The sequence below is a fragment of the Solanum verrucosum genome, unplaced genomic scaffold (genome assembly GCF_900185275.1).
Source record: "Solanum verrucosum unplaced genomic scaffold, falcon-dt-bn FXZP01000283.1, whole genome shotgun sequence".
NCBI lineage: Eukaryota > Viridiplantae > Streptophyta > Magnoliopsida > Solanales > Solanaceae > Solanum > Solanum verrucosum.
Genome location: NW_026020415.1, coordinates 672,521 through 691,891, shown reverse-complemented (window position 1 = coordinate 691,891; position 19,371 = coordinate 672,521). Strand labels below are relative to the sequence as shown.

At 29.8% G+C, this 19,371-nt stretch overlaps 2 protein-coding genes across 3 annotated transcripts; one reads left to right on the top strand and one right to left on the bottom strand.

The window, feature by feature from the left end:
• Positions 1-1,773: 1,773 nt before the first annotated feature.
• Positions 1,774-4,113, top strand: LOC125840787 (homeobox-leucine zipper protein HAT22-like). The gene is made up of 3 exons (XM_049519757.1): positions 1,774-2,284; positions 2,448-2,527; positions 3,580-4,113. Exons 1-3 carry the CDS (start codon positions 1,847-1,849, stop codon positions 3,866-3,868), a joined length of 807 nt encoding a protein of 268 aa, XP_049375714.1. The 5' UTR covers positions 1,774-1,846; the 3' UTR covers positions 3,869-4,113.
• A 6,569-nt stretch (positions 4,114-10,682) lies between these two features.
• On the bottom strand, positions 10,683-18,916 carry LOC125840780 (homeotic protein knotted-1). 2 transcript variants are annotated; one of them, XM_049519747.1, is made up of 5 exons: positions 18,186-18,916; positions 17,580-17,702; positions 17,124-17,259; positions 12,087-12,340; positions 10,683-11,143 (listed from the first exon to the last, which is right to left on the bottom strand). In XM_049519747.1, the coding sequence occupies exons 1-5, from the start codon at positions 18,558-18,560 to the stop codon at positions 10,937-10,939; spliced, it is 1,095 nt and encodes a 364-aa protein (XP_049375704.1). In that variant the 5' UTR covers positions 18,561-18,916; the 3' UTR covers positions 10,683-10,936. The 2 variants fall into 2 exon arrangements, with proteins under 2 accessions (XP_049375704.1, XP_049375705.1); XM_049519748.1 differs by having other exon boundaries at positions 17,154-17,259; positions 18,186-18,859.
• Positions 18,917-19,371: the final 455 nt, after the last annotated feature.

The following is a 19,371-nucleotide window of genomic DNA, read 5'->3' as shown; positions in this document are numbered from 1 at the left end:
ATTGATATATTTGCAATCAAAAGCAACACTTCTTCTTTTTTCGGTATTTGGTACTCATATTAGAGCCCGACTATTTTGAATTCATAAGTCATAACGAGTAGGGTTTCATTCGGGTGAAAATACTCTCTATCAAGAATTTTTTCATAGTCAAAGATATAATCTAAGATCTGTAGTTAAGAAAAAAGCAATCGTGTTCACTACGCCACATCATTTGATGGTAAATGCAACACGTTGTTTGGCTTCATGCAGAAATTATTTCTCTTCTTGATCTATTTCATTTATTATGTTTTACTGGCATATTTTTTTTATAAGAATATTAATTAGAAAGTAATTTATCTAAATTATTCTTATTCATCACTCTTTTAATTCAATATTTTAATTTTTTATATTATATTAATATATTTTGTATTTATAATTAAAAATTAAAATAATTAATTAATTATATTAAATTTATTTTAAATAAGAACGAGATGTAAAGTCATTCCACAAGTGCTCATTTTTCTATTTTTACTTCACCGTAGGAGTTTAATTTTCCCCAACTAAAGCCGCCTTGTGGCGGCGGAGTAATTAACACTTTGTATTCCTCTTGTTTCTAAATATTTGTCATGTTTTTATTTAATCTGCACATAATTTTATATTTATAATTAAGAGTAAAAACAAAAACAATTAATTAAATCATGTAATTACTTTTTTAAAATTATAAGTATCCCTATGAATTATTTATTTTTAATAACAAGGATAAGTGTTTAAAAAATGAAAAGAATATATTAATAACTAAAAAGGGAAACACAAGGAAGTGGATATAAAATCAAAATACTATGTTTATATACAAATTAAATTTAAAATTAAATTAATACTTAAATTCTTGGTTCTAGAATTTGGAGTGTAAATGCTTATATGTGATCCTTGTGTATGGTATAGTGTTGGTGCTAAATGACTTGAATAAATACATATTTTAGTTGGAAACAAAATTAAAGTTTATCCTCTAACGAAATATATAACAATATATTTAGATTAGAACTGAATGTTTACGTCTAAAGTTTGCAACGCGTAAACCATAAACAAGATAATTATGTTTTCTTTCTAAAAGGACACCAAATAGAGTAAATCTAAAATAAATTAGTATTTCTTTTTTGAGAGGAAAAATACAAAAGAAAAAAAGAGAAGAATATAATGTATTTTAGTAAACAAATTAAAAAGTGACAAGCCATTCCTTCCCTCGTGTTCTTTGCTTCATCCACTTCCAATATTATTCCACGTATATCATTTACGTATGTCAGCTATTATACACTATTATAATTTTTTTATATATACGCTTTTTATTCTCACTCCGTCACTTGATATCTGATATTCATATTAAAATTTATGTATTGTAATACGAATTTATGGGGTGGCACTTGCAACATTTTCTTTTTTTAATTCTAGATATTTAAATTCATAATTTCTGATTAAGAATAAAAGAATCTCAATTATCCTATCACAATTCAGGTCATTAATTTATATATATGTTTTGTTGGTCATATACACATAAAATATTTACTATTGTGTGTGTGAATAGAGTGCTAATTATATTGGTCAACCTAAGATAAGAAAGAGAGAGAGAGAGAGAAAGTGATTATAAAGAGACAACAGTTTATATTGGTGTCCTTTGCTCAATCTAGATTGGTGTCCCTTCCTTTAATTTAAAATTAATTAATTAATCAGTTTTTCAACACACACCTTTTCAAAAAGAAATCTGATTCTTTTTCTTTTTTTCTTTCTATAAATCTCTAAAACTTCCTTATATATTTCTACAACCTTGTAAATGTTTAATTATCATTTCACTCAAATCCTCCCATAAAAAAAAATGATGTGCAACACAAGGCTTAGTTTGAGCTTAGGATTATCTTCTACCCCTCCTCATCAAAATAACAAGGGGAAATTATCAACTAATGATGATAATCAAGAATTAACACTTTGCTTATCAACATCATCAGAGTTCACAAATAATTATGACAACAATAGGATTAATCCTCAATTATTAGGAGGAGTTAATTCATCAGTTTCTTCATTTTCTAACACAAGTAGTGTCAAAAGGGAAAGAGATGCTAGTAGTTTTGAAGAAGAAGTAGAAAATTTGGAGACCAAAAGAGTTTTATTAATTTCTCCAAAGGGATTAGTTGATCATAATGATGATGATGAAGAAGATGTTCATGATTATGGTACGAGGAAGAAACTTAGACTTACAAAGGAGCAATCTGATGTTTTAGAAGATAGCTTCAAAGAGCATACTACTCTTAATTCTGTAATTCATCTTTTACCTTACCTTCTTTTTTCTATTTTTCTTTTTTTTCAACTTTTCATCTGGTGTTCAGTATTTATACTAGCTCGATTAAATTTAAATTCTCATATCGTTAGACTATGATTCATGTTGATTTGACGAATATTTCAAATATTCAATTTTTCAGAAGCAAAAGCGAGATTTAGCGAGACGATTAAGCTTACGTCCTCGACAAGTGGAAGTATGGTTTCAGAATAGAAGAGCCAGGTAAATACTTCCTTCGTTCTCTTTTACTAGTTACTTATTCCTAAAATAATTTTTCATTTTTTACTTGTCTTTTTTGACATATCAAAAAGATTTTTATTTTTTTTTCATATTTTACTCTTAGCATTAAATACTTATTTTTTAAATCATTTTTAAGACATTATTTAATAGGAATAATTTGCTAAAATATTTATATCAATAATTATTCTTCTTAATAATGTGCTAAGTCGGGTGACAAGTAAAAGAATAGAAAGAGTACAACTATAATTAATGGAGTTATAATTAATCCCCATCGCCCAATAATATACGTAGAATTTTGCACAAATAATATTTCCCTCCTCTCGATAAGATATAATTTTTTTTACATAACCTTTTTAGTTTTCGAGAAAGAAATAATTTGAGATAACTATTTTAAGTATAATTTGAGAAAGAGAATATTGTTTTTCTGGGGTCTAGTATATGAGTTTTGATCTGGAATTATAGAGGCTGGTTTTATGATTTGTTTTCTTCATGTTCCAATTAATGATTTTTCATTATTACTTATTAAATATTATTTTCAAGTTGTATTTTCTCATTGTATATATACACATTATTTTCTTACAAAAAATAAATGAAAATACTCTCTTTGTCCCAAGGCTAACTTGAAGATCAACTCAATATTTAAAAATAAATATTTAAATTTATACCAAACTACTATTGAGATTTAAGTTTTTTTAATATCAATATGATAAAAAATTATGTTTTAAAATTTTGATCAAAATTCAGACAATTTGAATTTAGAATTTAGAATTTAGAGAAGCGAATGTATCAAATGTCTTATATATACATATTGTTTTTTATTCAAACTTTTTACCTTTTCTTGTTATTCTGTTTTTTTTTTTCTTATAGAAATCGTTGAAAATAGTACTCCAATATAGTTCTCCATGAAAAACATTTGTATAGTACTGTTTGCGCATCTGAATATAAGAATCTTTTCAATCTCAATGATTATAAAACTTTTATCTTTATTTAGTTCGATATTGCAATTAATTTTTTATTTTTTTTTATGATAACAGGACAAAGCTGAAACAAACAGAAGTAGACTGTGAAATTCTTCGAAAATGTTACGAAGACTTAAAAGACGAAAACAGAAGGCTAAATAAGGAAATACAAGAACTGAAATCTTTGAAAAAGTCACAATCCTTTCGTGTTCAATTATCGGCTGCGACACTTAGCATGTGCCCGTCGTGCGAGAGGACTTACGGTGGCGGCGCCGGCGGCGCCACCGACAATTCAACCAAAATTTCTTTTTCCATCGGAGATCAAAAGCCTCACTTTTATGGTATTCCTTCACAAATCCATTAAAGGGGTCTATAATTAACGACTTAGTGGATTAATTAACTAGTTAATTATAATGTAAAGTGATCGAGGAATATATATTATTTCTTTAGTAATTGTAATGTAGCAGGTCCTTGCTATGGATCCTGCGGAGCTTTAGTGTAACGAGTTGCTATTTTCTTAATTGTAATGTGCGTTACGTTCTCTATTCATGTATATTCTTTAAAAAAAAAATGTAGTATATGTGGAAAATAAAAGTTCTATTCCTATAACTTTTAGGCTCTATTTGACCTACTGCTTTAATTTTGACTTTTTTGTTGTATAAATTTTACTAGATAAATGATTAGATTAGGTGGCTACTATCATAGTGTTTTGAATGGTACTTTTTAGAAAGGGGTTATTTGTTAATCCTATTTTACTCATTAAACTTGATATGATAGTATAAGCACAAAGCAACAAAGTTTTTTTTTTTTTTTTTAATTTCTCAACAGCTTTCTTTTTCTTATGGAGAGAAACTAAAATGCATGTAATGTTATCAATACTGATCATCTTTTGCTATTTTAAAAGAAACATCTAGGAGCTAAGATTTTTTTTAACCTCGAATAGCCCGCAACTGCTTTAATTTTTATTACGGTCTTTATCCTTCGAATTAGTACTTTGTACGCAATGATCAATGGGTAAATCATTCACTGTGTAATAGAAGATGTAAATCGCACTAAGTAAATCGTGACAAACTTAACTCATAAGACATTGAGATGGAATCAATCCCCGCTCATCTATATGAATGATCATCCTTTAAACCAATTATGTCATCTCGAATGACGACTAAGAAAAGAGTTATTCTCATCGTATTTAACTTTTAGTACTCCTAGTTCCCTAGTGTTTGCAAATGACGTAATATGGTTGAATAACAATTGTTGTGAATACCAAGTAATAAAAATACCATAGACTTTATTTATTACTTCATTTATTGAGAAATGAAAGTTTAAAACAGGTTAAATATGCTTTTGATGGATCCACAAATGAAAAAGTGTTTAGGGCGTCAAGCTCATTATTTGTGTTATGACACATAAACTATTAAGACGATTTGATATTAACCTAAATAATCTTTTAGGAAGTTTAATACAATTTGAGTTTTGCCTCTTTGAGATCCTGCTGAAAGTGATTGTTATTTGTTAGAGTAATACACTAGTGAGTGATAATATTTGAAGACAAAACAAATACTTATGTGAAAAACTCTAATAACTTGTTCTAGGGACATCCATACAGCTGGTCATCATTAAAACTCGTCACTAATTATTATTGATCAATAATCATCACCAATATTGGTTGTGGTAGCTGGTGGAGAGTTCAGATCCCTCCATCCTTAATCCAGAGATTTTAGGTTTAAGTGTGGCCTGTGGGAATGAAATTCTTTTTATTAGGAGTGCTACCCTTATAAATGAGTCATGCAACACGCGAATTCAGATTTAATCAAGTTCCAATATAAATATTGACGTCGGATGAGTTTCTTAAAGAAAAATCAAATACAATCATCAACTTCTTGATCGAAATCACCAGCCTCTTGTCGTCATCCTCCACGTCCATTAATTTGTTGTCCTTATACGTCCATTTTGGCACGCTCTGAAAGCTTAACCTAATAAATTTTTAATTAACATCTTCCTTACCAGTACTAATCAACCTTTAATTATTCATGATTAATTAGAGAGTACTTTTTAGACTTTTTTTATGAGAAACTTCATTTCTTATTTTATTTTGTGTATCTAAACTTGGATTGGTTATACTAAGAATACAATTTCTCTTAAATAAATATACATACAAAGTATACGTGTCATATTTTTGGAGAAAACGCCATGCTTGCCTGCTTTCTACACTTTTAATTAACTCAAAAGGACCACAATTTTAATGTTAATTATATGTCACAAAATTAAGAATGAACAAGTTGATGAAAATCACCCCATTGAGTCATTATAATTTAATCATTATCAGATCATTTGCAATTTTATAATATTCTAATTATAAACGCACCCCGATGTCCATCATGACAATGCCCCATTGATCCAGTCTAATATTTCAGCTCAATTAACATTTAATCGGGTATATTATAATTTGTTCATTTTGTTCCATTCAAATTCAACCTAACTTATCGCTAATCTGATATAATTTAAGAAGTTGGAATGAATCAAATCACATGAATTTAATGGTTAATAGGTGGTGGTGGTGGGGGTGGGGTGGGGGTGGGGTGGGCAACTGTTTCTATACCTGATTACCTTTAATAAATTTCCACACGTACCACTTGACAATCTTTAACAACTATATTGAAGTAATTAATTAAAGCACGCAGTAAGTATTAGAATATGTTTAACATAAAATGTCAATAATCCCATGAGTAATAAGATGGCTCTTGAGTCTTGATTATTACTTAACTTCTAGAAAATGAAAATCTTCACAAGGTAATTATTGTTTATTTTATAATTAAAAAAACACAAATGGGCGGCTGTCTGTCAAATACCAACAGTTTCCCCTAATATTAAATTCATAATATAATAATTCTTACTAGATCAGATTGAATATTTGTGCGAATGAAAAAAATTCTCTTAGTGATGATTAAAGAAATGTTTAATAATTCTTACACTTGTTCTCATTATTAATTAAATAGAACAACAAAAAGTCAAATCAATTTGTCACTTATTAATCTTCTTTTGAGCTACTACACTGATTTTTTTAAAATATTACTGACTTTTTAATATTAGGAGTATCTCAGATAAGCATTATTCCTCCTTTTATTCCAAATTGAAAACTACGATCGATACAATTAATTAGTCTATAAAGGATTGACTGTTCATACTTTCCAAACGTCATTCATAGGATTCTTATTATTTCGGCCCAATAAAATACCATGAACTAATTGGAAATGTGGATCGTCAACTAATTAACAAGAGCAAGTGGGCTGTTCTGTTTTAGCCCACCCGCAAGGCCCATATCAATAAGTGGAGTAACAGGAAGACAAAGATTCAAATAGAACCCAACCTTTTGTCAAAGTCCCTAGTCTTAAAATTGGGAAAAGGGTCTGAAAAATACTCTAATTTTGATCGAAATTGATGTTACGATACCAAACTTTATGCATGACCTTTTACCCCCTCCACTATTTAATAGTGTATTTTAAAGATATATATGTGCTCATGTGATATATACCTTTAAAATACACTATTAAATAGTGCAGAAAGGTAAAAGGTCCTTTCCAAAGTTTGATATCGTAACAACAATTTCGGTTAAAGTTTGGATATATTTTAGACCTTTTTCCCCTTAAAATGTACATCCAATTCTTTATAAGGCTAGAAGTTTTCAAGAGATTTCATAAAAATCAAAGGTCCTTCCATAGAGAAAAATTTAGATTTTTTTTTAAAACGCCAGCGCTTCTTATATAAGCATGTCGAAAGATACTTAAATGGTGTTGCAGACAAGCCATCCATTGATGCCTCCGACAGAGAATGATGTGAACTTATCTTTTGTTTGTGTCGGAAATGAATATACATTCAGAAGAGTATTTGGACTAATGAAATAAATGGCCGATGAAATGATGATAGGGCCTAAATGCTTGGGCTTTCATCTGCAGCTGGAAGCTGGCCCATTTTGAATAAGGATCCAGTTGTATTTTCCTTAGCAGTTTCTAGAATAGTGTGAGGTGTCTAGTTCAGGTACAGGTTGTTATTTTATTTTGTAATTAGCTTTTAGTCCATTTAGTCCTTTTTTTTCCTATTTGCACAGTAGAGCTTAATAGATTGTATAAAGGAATGTAATGGAGGCAGAATTAAGACACAGAGAAAATTTCCACAAATCTTGTGTTCTTCTTTCAAATTCTACGAATGGCATGATGACATGTTGTCATCCCACTTGACTCAAAATTTGGTGGCAAGTGATATATTCTATTAAAAATAGAATTTTGAGAAATAATCTTATTATGTTACAAAATTTTGCCAGTATATAATGTATATAATATATGATTATTCTATATATCAGTTATACATTTGTTATACTAATTTAGTAATTTTGTAGCTTTGTTATGTATTAAGTACGTATCGACGACTATTACAGACTATTACGACTACTGATTATGGTACTCCACTAAAATATGTTTAAGCATAACATATTTTCATTCTCATTATGTTATTTAGTTTTCATATTTCTAGACTTATTTAGTTTTCATATTTCTAAAAATATATTCAGTGTTTATACCAAGTCAGTAGATGCATAACATATGGTTGTATATAAACTTTTAATTATTGATTAATTAATATATATCTTTATCTCATTAATTCACTTAACTATGATAAATTTAAATATTTAGTAAATACATTTGGTGTGAAAGGATTATGGAGCTTGCACTTTTATTAAAATGGGATTTTTGGGCATAGATTGACAATTCGAAGGAGTTTATATACTGGTCTTATAACTTAGAAAGTATACAAAGGACTATGTCATTTCTATTACCTTAACATTATATCATGGAGAAGTTCATTCTCGTCATGATCGATCCACATTCTATCATAGTGCTCGATAGATGGCTAAAAGGGGAACTTCATATAAATATCGTAAAATAACATTTTATCCAACTGACGAAAATTTAGTAACTATTCCAAAAAATGAAAAAAGTTGGACACAACTAACATTTTGTTAAGAGTTGCTCACTATTGCCTTTGTAACCATGAAGACCATACATTTTTCCTTAGATACAACATTTCCATTATTAACAATCTTTAATTAAGAAAATATTTTTCTAAGTTTTCTTATCATAAGCTACATATTTCTCACCTGGTGTTCGGAGTCCACATTGGTTTATGTATCCTCAATAGATACAATATTATTTCTAATATTTGTACTCTTCATATTTTTCATTGAATCTTAAGGAATCTTAAGTTGATTGATCGTGTAAATATATATTTTAAAGAGGCACATTGAGTTAAATTTAGACGAGTCAAAATAGGTTGAGTTAATAAATGAATGAATTATTAATCCGATCAAAGGTTATTTAGACTAGCATGGGCTAGAAAACGGATCAAAACCTAACAATCATCTTAATTCTTACTATGTTAGTTGTTTTATTAGTTCCTTTATAATATTTCAATATATAATGAATTTATTAAGTAGTTTTCTTTAGTATGACTTTATGATATGCTAAGTCCATTTGAAAATCAATTTCATGGATCAATTTAAATTAGATATCAACATAAATTTTTAAGCTAAAATGAATTGAACTCGATCGTGCACTCCAAGGCCTTTTTAGGATTGGCGCTCCCAACAAGATTTTCTCCATACCTAGGGCTCGAACTCAAGACCTTCGATTAAGAATGAAGCAGTCTCACCACTGCACCACAGCTCATATTGGTACACCACTATATATTTACTCATTCAGAGCATAAATGTTTTGGTTTATTTATGTATCCTTACAAGATACAATATTATTTCTATTATTTGCACTCTTTCACATTGTTCATTGAATCTTAAGTTGATTGATCGTGTAAATATTTTTTTTTTCAAATGAAACGTATAACTCTTAAATATATTTAAAGGATTCAGTTCTTTTTATAGCTATTGGCTGACCACAACATCCTAATTAAATATTTTTAGTTTGTACTACATCATAATTCACTGGATAACTTGGAGTCTCTTTATCTTTATCACACATTTGATTAGAAGAGAAATGGAAGAAACTAAATTAGCTACTTCCAGCAATTAGCAGCTACTAGCTAATCAATTCTCATGCACAATAACAACAACAATATAGCTAGAGGTGGTAAAAGAGACACGAGTTAAATTTAGGCGAGTCAAAATAGGTTGAGTTAATAAATGAATGGATTATTAATCCGATCAAAGGTTATTTAGACTAGCATTTGCTAAAAAACGGATCAAAACTTAATAATCATCTCAATTCTTACTATGTTTTAATTGTTTTATTAGTTCCTTTATAATATTTCAATAGATAATGAATTTATTAAGTAGTTTTTGTTAAAGCAAAAAACTCACATTGGTGGTTAATGAAATGGGTGGACTCCTTATAATGCTTGGGCAATCCTCATCTCTTTGAGCTAGCTTTTGGGGTGTGAGTTAGCCCCAAGACCTAATTTAACATGGTATCAGAGCAAGGTCCATCTCAGCCGATGTTGGGGGCAAAAAAAATCAAAAATTGCCCGAAAAATACCCACGCACCAAAATGTTAAGCATTGGGCGTGAGGTGGAGTGTTAAAGCAAAAAGTCTTACATTGATGGTTAATGAGATGAGTGAACTCCTTATAATGCTTGGGTAATCCTCCTCTGTTTAAGCTAGCTTTAGAAGTGTTAGTTAGGCCCAAAACCTAATTTAACAATTTTCTTTATTACGACTATATGATATGCTTTTTTTTTTTTTTAAAAAAAAAAAACCATTTGAAAATAGATTTCATGGATGAATTTGAATTAGATATCAACATAATTTTTTAAGCTAAAATTAATTGAACCGACAAAATGACGAATCAATAATCATTCCCATTTTGAGCGAGTTGAGTGAATTATAAATTCATAAGTTAATTTTATTACCTCCAAATATTTCCAATATAATGTAACAAGTGAAATCTAAAAAGGATAATGTGCACAACGATGACCATGTGCGATATAAGGGTGACATTGCCTGGAAAACGTAATCACATAAATTTGGTATAACAATATAATCCATATTATCAGATAAATTACTATGCCTCAATACGAAATCAACTATATGAATCTTTACTAAATCATATTGCTGATCACCAACACATTAAACTCTCAAGTAAATAAAAGCCAAATACTAATAATCATAACACCATCGCACAAGTAAACACTAGATTTTGGTTCACTAATAACATTACAATATTAAATACAAAAGGATTCTCACCATATACAATTGAACAAGCAATAAAGTACCCTTGTGCTTAGGCCTACAAGGCTTGGCTACAAACATACATACTACAACTAATTAAAAATCCAAACTATTCATACTCACCTTACAAGGAATTTAAATGTTTTTTTCCCCAAATAGGAAAATGTTGCATGCAAAGTTTAATTCATTAAAAATCATAAATATTACTGACCCAAACGAAAAGGGGCTTCACCCATGTAGTGACCTTCCATATAAAGAGCAGCAGCACTTTGTGGATGTAGACCATCCATCACCATAAATTGCATGTCTTCTGAAGGTTTCCAGTGTCTTTTCCTTTGGTTAATGAACCAGTTATTTATTTGTTTCTGGTCCAATCCTGTTGATTCTGCCAATGCAACCTTCTCTGACTCCTGCAATATCATAGCAGTTAACCAATCTTATTTTATATAGGTAATTGCATTCTTTGTGAACCTTGTAATATTCTTCATACTGTCATAATATAAAAGTGAAAAAATCGAATCGAATAGATAAATGAATTTTAACAACAAATGACATGTTAGGAGTTCTTACTTAATCTACGTACCAATTATGTGATACTATTCACTTTTAGGGATTCAGACTATGTGAACTTCAACCAACATTGAAATATATCACTTTTTTATATTTGATATAAGTAAAATAGCAAATTATAATATTTATCATATAGTTTTTGAATATCTAAACTTTCATTTTGAAATATTGAATTGATTTAAATCCAATCCAGTAACAAAGATTATTCAAATTGACTCATGAAAAAATGAGACGTGCCATCGCAGAGGCGGAGCCAGTAGTAGGAGGTTGGGGGTTTCAAATTTCCTTCCCCTTCCTTACCATTGAGCTGTCAATCAGTTTTCATAGTAGGAATTTACAAGTTATTACTTAATTTTCTAGTACAATTATAGGATCTACGAAAAAGCTATTGAGTTCGTTCGAACCCCACCTAGCTCCTCCCCTGGTGCCATGTATGTATATCGGAACAAAGAGAGTACAATCTTTACCAAATTACCAACTAATACTAATCATACAAAATTAATTTGTCAAGACCTAACAATTAAGCGATCTAATAATATACCTTTCGGTTAATTTATGTGACATACTTTCTTTTTTAGTCTGTCCCAAAACAAAATGTCATTTTTCTATAATGAAATAATTTATAGTCATACACACATGCCGAAGGTTTGTTCTTAAGACCACGAATTTCAAAAGTGTTCATTTTGTTTTAAAACTTGGCGTCAAGTCAAATGATGTCACATAAATTAAGACGAAACCATGAATGCAAAGAAATTTTAGTAGTGCTATTTGTGTAGAGATTACCGAAGGGTATGGCCACTTGTAGTGCAACTCCCACCAAGTGATCAACTTCTGCCTAGCATCTTTGGGCAACTTTCCTTTTTTCTTCTTCTTTGAAAGTTCTTGTTTGAGGCTACTTAAATAGCCACTGTATTTTCTCAACAAGTGATTCTTCAGTTCTCTATCTTCTGCTCTTGGATCTATTTCAGGAAGTTCAGTTTCTCCACCACTGTTGTCTTGATCCTCTTCTGATGATCCAACACCCTCACACTTGTCCTCTATCCATTTTTTAATCAACAAAACAAGATAATATAGGTAAATAATAATTGATCTTCACCTTGCTATTACACTTGTAATTAATAGTACATCTAGGTACCAAAAAAAGTCTTGATGCACAAAGTATTTCACATTCGCATACCAATACACATAATGTAAGCAGTTTATCCTGATGCAAATATTAATGATTGATTACACAGCTCAACTCAATGACCTAAAGATCACATGGTGATAATTTTAATGCTATGAGCTTCCCTTCAATAGTGGAGTATATCTAGTTATGTTTGTACAACCCGAGGCAAACCGACCTCAGAGCACTGGATTTATTTGAACCAGTATTTTCCATGCGAAGCATAAATTTATATATACAAAATTACCGCAATTGGGAGTTTGAACTCATAATTTTAAAATATTATAAATTCATTCTAAGATAACCTTAAATGTTCAACCCATAGAGTTTAAATCCAAAGTCTAGATTTATGTTAGAATAACAAAATATCAATAATATATACATAAGCTAGCTACTAATCTATTTGTATAGGTACACAATCAATCCAAGGGGTAGGTCTAGTCTGAATCATTTTCATCCCACCCTGAAAGATGATTACTCCCACAAAAATTACACAAGTTAAGCTCTTTAAAGAATTCCATTTTGGTAAAACTATTTTTTCACAAACTATGTTTCGAAAATAATCGTTCTCTCTCCACGAGGTAACAAGGTAAGAGTAAGGCTAGTACACTCTATCCTTCCCGACTTTATCAATGATAATACACTGAGTATATTATTGTTACTGCTAATCAGCAACTAACACAACAATAATTACACCTCAATCGTAGGCAAATTGGAGATACCTACACAAGACAAAACAATCCAAGGAAGGAAACAAACCATAATGTGTCATGCTTCTTCATGTATTACACAAAAGAACACTTGAGAAATTCAAAATAGAAATCTCTATGTATGCATTTTTTCTTGGTTGGAGGATAGTGCTTGAGATTGGTTTAAGAACAATTTTAAGCTTTTTTTTTTTAATTCTCATCTGATGTTTAATATCTGGTTTGGAGTTTCAACTAATTTGAATTTATACCACATAAGGTTCATTAAAAGGAAAAGTGAATCCTACATATGAAAGACATATTGGTGATAATCTAAGTTGCGTGGACTTTTCGCTTTCGATACCACATCCACAGAGGTGGAGCTACACACACCAAAGGGTGGTCAAATGACACCCTTCGTTGAATTTTTTTGCTGAATATATAAATATTGTACAATATATACTAATTGTTGAACACTCTTGTCACAAAAGAGAGTGATAGCCCAGTGGATAAAGCTATGTAAATTTTCCTCGGATGCTTTGGGTTCGACCCTTGGCTCCTAGTGTTTGACTTTATCTTTTTAAAATTTAAAAAAAAATCTTTTTAATTAAAAAAAATTGGCACCCAACTAGTCATAAAAGCATGAACACTCTTGACAAAAATGTTGGCTCCGCCACTACTTATTCTTGTCAAATACTTTAAAAATACATTACTTTTAAAGAATTCGACACACCTACTAATATTTTTGAAGAGTCGGAGCAACATAACATAAGTGATAATTGCAAGTTTATACTATTGGATACATGTTGACTCGAAAGGAAGCAGAAAACATTTCTTCTCAATCACTTGAAGACATATTGGTCTACATATTATGAAAGAGAAAAGGGAGAGATGAAACACTTGACCTCTGAACTGACAATTCACCCCCACCCCCCACTCTTATCAAATTATAACGAAAAGAGAGAACGAAACAAAAGGGACAACAATACTCTCATTTTGAATTTTTATGACCATGTGTTTTTTACACACTTCGATTAATTTCACAGAATATCCATCATCAACTGTTATCAATAATTAGATTGCATTGTTTCTTAATATAGAAAAAATTCATATGTTCTAAAACACATTGAAAAAGCTCGAGTGTCACATAAAATTAAAAATTGAAAAAATTCATTTTTAATTCACATGGAGTATGATGCATATATAGACCAGTTTCTCTTAACAAATAATTAACCAGTAGAAATAAGAGCCTTGACTTTGATATAGCTAGAGCATAAAGGTACGGAGAATCTTATTAATGTGTCTCACACAAGTGATATTTAATTATATGAAATTTCTTTTTGTTTCACGTATAATTACAAAAAATAATGTGCATGGTTTTATTGAAAATAAAATAATTATTTTGAAATGTTCAACAACACTTGTTCATTTTATGAAATCAATAAATAATTTTATAATTAGTTCCTAATTTACCTTCATTATTTATTATAATCATTTCTCTATTATATTTTTTAAAACATTGTATTTATTATATTTAAAAAGTGATATAATAAAATTATTTTTCTATTTATAATTTCTTAAAAAATTGTATAAAGTGGATAAGTATTATTAAACCGGAGGGAGTAGAGAGATATCTGACAGATATGGTACAGGCTACATGGTAGAGCACTGATATGAACAGAACTTAATGTTCTTCATTTTTCCAATGCCTAATTGCTACCACATACAAAAAGCATACTTACTTGGAAATGACACCAATATTATTATACTTCTAAAAACTACTACCTCAAGATACTTGCATGTGTTTACTTTTGCTTCTAAAAAACACATTCCTTTTTTACTCCCACAACTGTTTAGGTTTAACTTGGTACGCCCTTTATGAATGCCATTCTGTTTATTTTTTAGTGTCTATTATTGAAATATATTTTTTATTCAGTATATTAAAAAAAAAAACATAATTTTTTTGTGTTTTATCTTTAACATTAATTTATTATTCTTTAATCATTTTCCAAAATCTAGTATGAATATTGTGGTAATACATTCATATTAACTGTTATCTTTTAAAAGATATGCAAAATCTAACCATACTTTGAATATAACAGATTCAAATTTTTGAAAATGCATTAAAGAGTGAGTATAGTTAAATGATAAAGATATAACTAATAAATAATGTCTTATTTTTTAAACTGAACTTTAAAAAATGATAAATCCACAATTAGTTCCATAGGAGGTGTAGAGGTGTACTGTAGGAGTCAAGTAGTTTCTGTTGGGAGTGTCAGATAAGTATAGTGTAAAATTTATTAAGTGGGAACAATATTCACCATTAAGAAATTTGTCAGTGAATTCACTGGACCGGACCCATAAAGTTAAAGCTAAATTAATTAATTAAACAAAGATTAGAGAAACAAACGTGTGGCTTCCTACATTTGTTTATATCTAGAAGATCAGCCAGTCTCTCTATTTGTTTATTTGCATAATAATGCAACCAATTCATTTCTTTTTTATAAACAATAGAGCATACACTTTATATGCATATATAATATGTCAAAATGCATAATGTCGCCTAGCGATTAATAGAGTGAATTGAGAGCCGTTTGAGGTCTCGGGTTCAAATTAATCTTATTAAAGATATTTGTTATCTGTCATGTCTTTAATGAAAAACTTTAGTTGATAGCTATTGATTATGGGAGATTATAGATATATGGTGAAATTAGGTTTCGGGTTCAACTCTTAGTAAAGATATATGTTATTAGTCATGTCTTTGATGGATAGATTTACCTCTATTAATTATGAGAGATTATAGATAGTTGATGAAATTAATTAAGACGCATTTAAACTAGTCTAGGGATCATGGTTATAAAAGAAAAAACCAAAGCATAATAATGTCAAACAAAATTTATCCCCCCACCCCCTTTTATTAATTCTCATAAAGTATATACTCCCTCCGTCCCATTTTATGTGGCACAATTTCCTTTTTGGTCAGTCCCAAAAAGAATGTCACATTTCCTTATATGGTAAGTTTATAAAGGTACAATTCTTCTTTTATCCTTGTTGGTCCCACTTAATCTTAAAATAATACTCCAATACATTTATGAGGAGAGAGAAAAAAGAGTCTACTTTTTAAAGGACAATTTGGTAAACATTTCAAAGTCTTCATTTATTTCTTAAACTCCGTGCCCGGTCAAATGTTGCCACATAAAATGGAACGGAGGGAGTATTTCTATTACTTTCTCACCTGGTGTTCGGTATTATTTCAAATTCACATCACATAAGGGCCCATTCAAAAGGAAATGTTTTCTATCAAGGATTTTTCCATATCCAAAACTCGAACCTGAAACCACTAAAGGATGAGTAATCTCATCCACGACACCACGTTCAGTGGTGTTACTATTACTACTCTTCGTACACTCGTAAATAGGGTTTCTTACTCCAACAATGTTCTTCTCTATCTCTCAACAGAAAAAGCATTAATTGGAAATGAAGAATGATTTATTTAGGGGGGGTCAAAGTTGTCTTGAACAGAAATAGTAATGCATTGGGACAAACAGTATTGAATGAACCAACAGTTTTTACACTGAACACAGAAACAAAAGTTCAAATCATATCCCATAGTTTTTGTTTTTGTTTTTTTTTTCTTCTTTAAGCACTCAAATATGGATTTTTTATCATTCCCTTAATTTATTCTTCTTGCATTCTTTCCATGCTGGGCAATTACCATGAAAATACAAATTAAACTTATTCTTCTAGCATTTCCTTTTTAATTTTGTCTAAAGAAAAACAAATGTTATCTTACTATGTAGAGTAACAATTTAATAGTGTATTAAACTTTTGAGTTTACTTTAGTGAGATGATTTTCATATTCAAATAAATATTTATAGCTTGTTTTAAATCAGAAATTATTTTTAAATTCTTAAACGCCGTGCTCAATGGAACGGAAAGAGTAATATTTATGAGAAAGAAGATAAGTACCAGAGTTGAAGATCCGAACAGGAGCATTACCAAGCATATTAAGCTGAGCTTCAATCTTTTGCATGAATTCCATTGCTTCTTGAAGAGGCCTTGTTAACTCCTCTCTATACTTCACTAGCATGTCATAATATGCTTCCTGCATATTATATTTACAATCAACCACACATTCTTGGTTTACCTAACTAAATAAAGACGAATTCAGAATTTGAAATGATACAATAGAGTTGAAGTTTGGTGCTCACTTTGAAATGATCCATGTTGAATTTGACACACTCTTTAAGAAAATATTTATTTTAATAAATTAATCTTATTAGTTATACTTGAAAATTTAAATTTATTATTTTGCCAAATTAGAAGTTAGAAAAAAATGATTTTACATGTAATGTTAGGATGATGAATAAAAAAAATTTATGAAATAAGAATAAGGTCTGTGTCGAAAATAAACAAGAGACTGACCATGAACTGATCAAGTTCTGGGTCCTTGGAAACATCTCTGTCGGTCAACGAAGCTCGTCGCCTCGCCTCAAACTCTTGCCGTACCGCCGACAGTCTCGCCGCCACTTCCGGCGGTGCACCCACCTATACAATAATTTTCACACTAAAAAGTGAAAATAATGCTTACACTATAGAGTAATTTTATTTGTGGTAGCAATGTAAGCCAAAAAAATAAAAAGTCGAAATTCTTACACCATTTTTATTATTTTTTTTGGAGTTCAATACATTTTGAGAATGCAAAAGAAATAACATTTCATAAAAAATTGAATTACTTAGGTTAAGTTAAATTTTGAGTATAAAATTTTAATAGTAAAAGAAAATTACTGGAATTTTACTAAATTATCTATAAATATATTAAGCGACTTTTTCAACATAAATATAGAATTTGCATCGATAAGTTACTGCAAAGTAGAACAAATTTAGCTGAGGAAAACACAATCAGATTTGGAAAAAACAGTGGGTGATTTTTACTCATCTATTCTAGTTTTGATGGATATGTCATTTAATTAAGTGTGTGTAAACTGATCTGAACATCATGATTATTAGGGGAGAGTAAAATGTGTATACCTTTTGGCAGCCCATGTAAGCGTCCAAAAGGTTGGAACACTGAGGATGAGCTATAATTTTGGCTTTTAAAGCTTCAATTACTTCACCACCAGCAGAAGGAGAAGCTGAAGTCTCCGTACTGTCTTGATGATGATTTTGAACCGTCTGATGATGATTACGAATAATCGAAGGATAATGAAACGTATGGTGATTATGATGATGTTGAGATGTACTTCCTCCTTCTGTTTTCACTATCATTGGATCATAACAATCTCCACCTCTTCCATAAATAGGGGCTGCACCACCACCAACAACATGACTTCCTCCATAAAAAAAATGACCTCTTTGACCTCCTGAATTCTCTCCAGCTACTTGATTATTATAATTATTCTCCATTAAATAAGAAAAAGACAACCCTAAATCAAGATGATAACAACTAAATAAAACCCTAAACAATAACTACTAATTCAAGTTTTTGCCAACGAGATCTCTTCTTTTTTGGCTAATTAAACAAACCAAGAAAATAAATTAAAATGGGGAATTGGATATTATTTTTGCACTAAAGAAGTAAATAAACTTATTATTATCAAAAGATAGAAAAGGGAAGGGATCTTAGAAGATTATTATGGTGAGAAAGGGAACAAAAAAAGGGGGGTAGATAGTGGTGTTACTGGTAGCGGCTGCGTAGGGTGATAAGACGTTCTTCCTTGAAGAATATATATATATATATACACATTGGAAAAGATATTAAATTCTACTCACCTTAAATGGAAAAGCAAGAAAGACCACTAAATTATTATAAAGAAAACAGTTAGTTACATAGTACCTCTCTCCACTTTTTCTTTTATAGTTATTCTTAATTACTTGTTCATTTTGACAAATCAAAAAAAGTTTTTAAAAAATTATTTATTATACCCTTAATTAAATGACTAATTGTTTTTAAAAATGTAGAACTTTTCACCCACTTCATAATTAATAGAGATAAAATGGTAAACTCACTATGTCATTAATTATTTTTTTAATAGGTGTGTCAATTCAAAAGTGGATAAATAATTAGGGACAGAGGGAGTATTTTATTTCTATTTCTATTCTATAAAGGGTTGATTTTTTCACTTTCTTTTTCCTTCTTTTTTTTTTTGAGAGAGTTCTTTTTTGGCGAAATGGTCTGATGGACCCTTATACTTGTTCAAATTTGTATTATGGACTC

Bases quoted from the DNA above. Each gene is read 5' to 3' on its own strand.
- LOC125840780 (XM_049519747.1), bottom strand. From the start codon at position 18,560: ATGGAGAATAATTATAATAATCAAGTAGCTGGAGAGAATTCAGGAGGT. The intron at 17,260-17,579 runs GTCAGTCTCTTG...TATAATATGCAG, and splicing joins CAGAACTTGATCAGTTCATG to GAAGCATATTATGACATGCT. The intron at 11,144-12,086 runs GTAATCTCTACA...ATGATATTGCAG, and splicing joins ACAAGTGGCCATACCCTTCG to GAGTCAGAGAAGGTTGCATT.
- LOC125840787 (XM_049519757.1), top strand. From the start codon at position 1,847: ATGATGTGCAACACAAGGCTTAGTTTGAGCTTAGGATTATCTTCTACC. The intron at 2,285-2,447 runs GTAATTCATCTT...TCAATTTTTCAG, and splicing joins AGCATACTACTCTTAATTCT to AAGCAAAAGCGAGATTTAGC. The intron at 2,528-3,579 runs GTAAATACTTCC...TTATGATAACAG, and splicing joins TTTCAGAATAGAAGAGCCAG to GACAAAGCTGAAACAAACAG.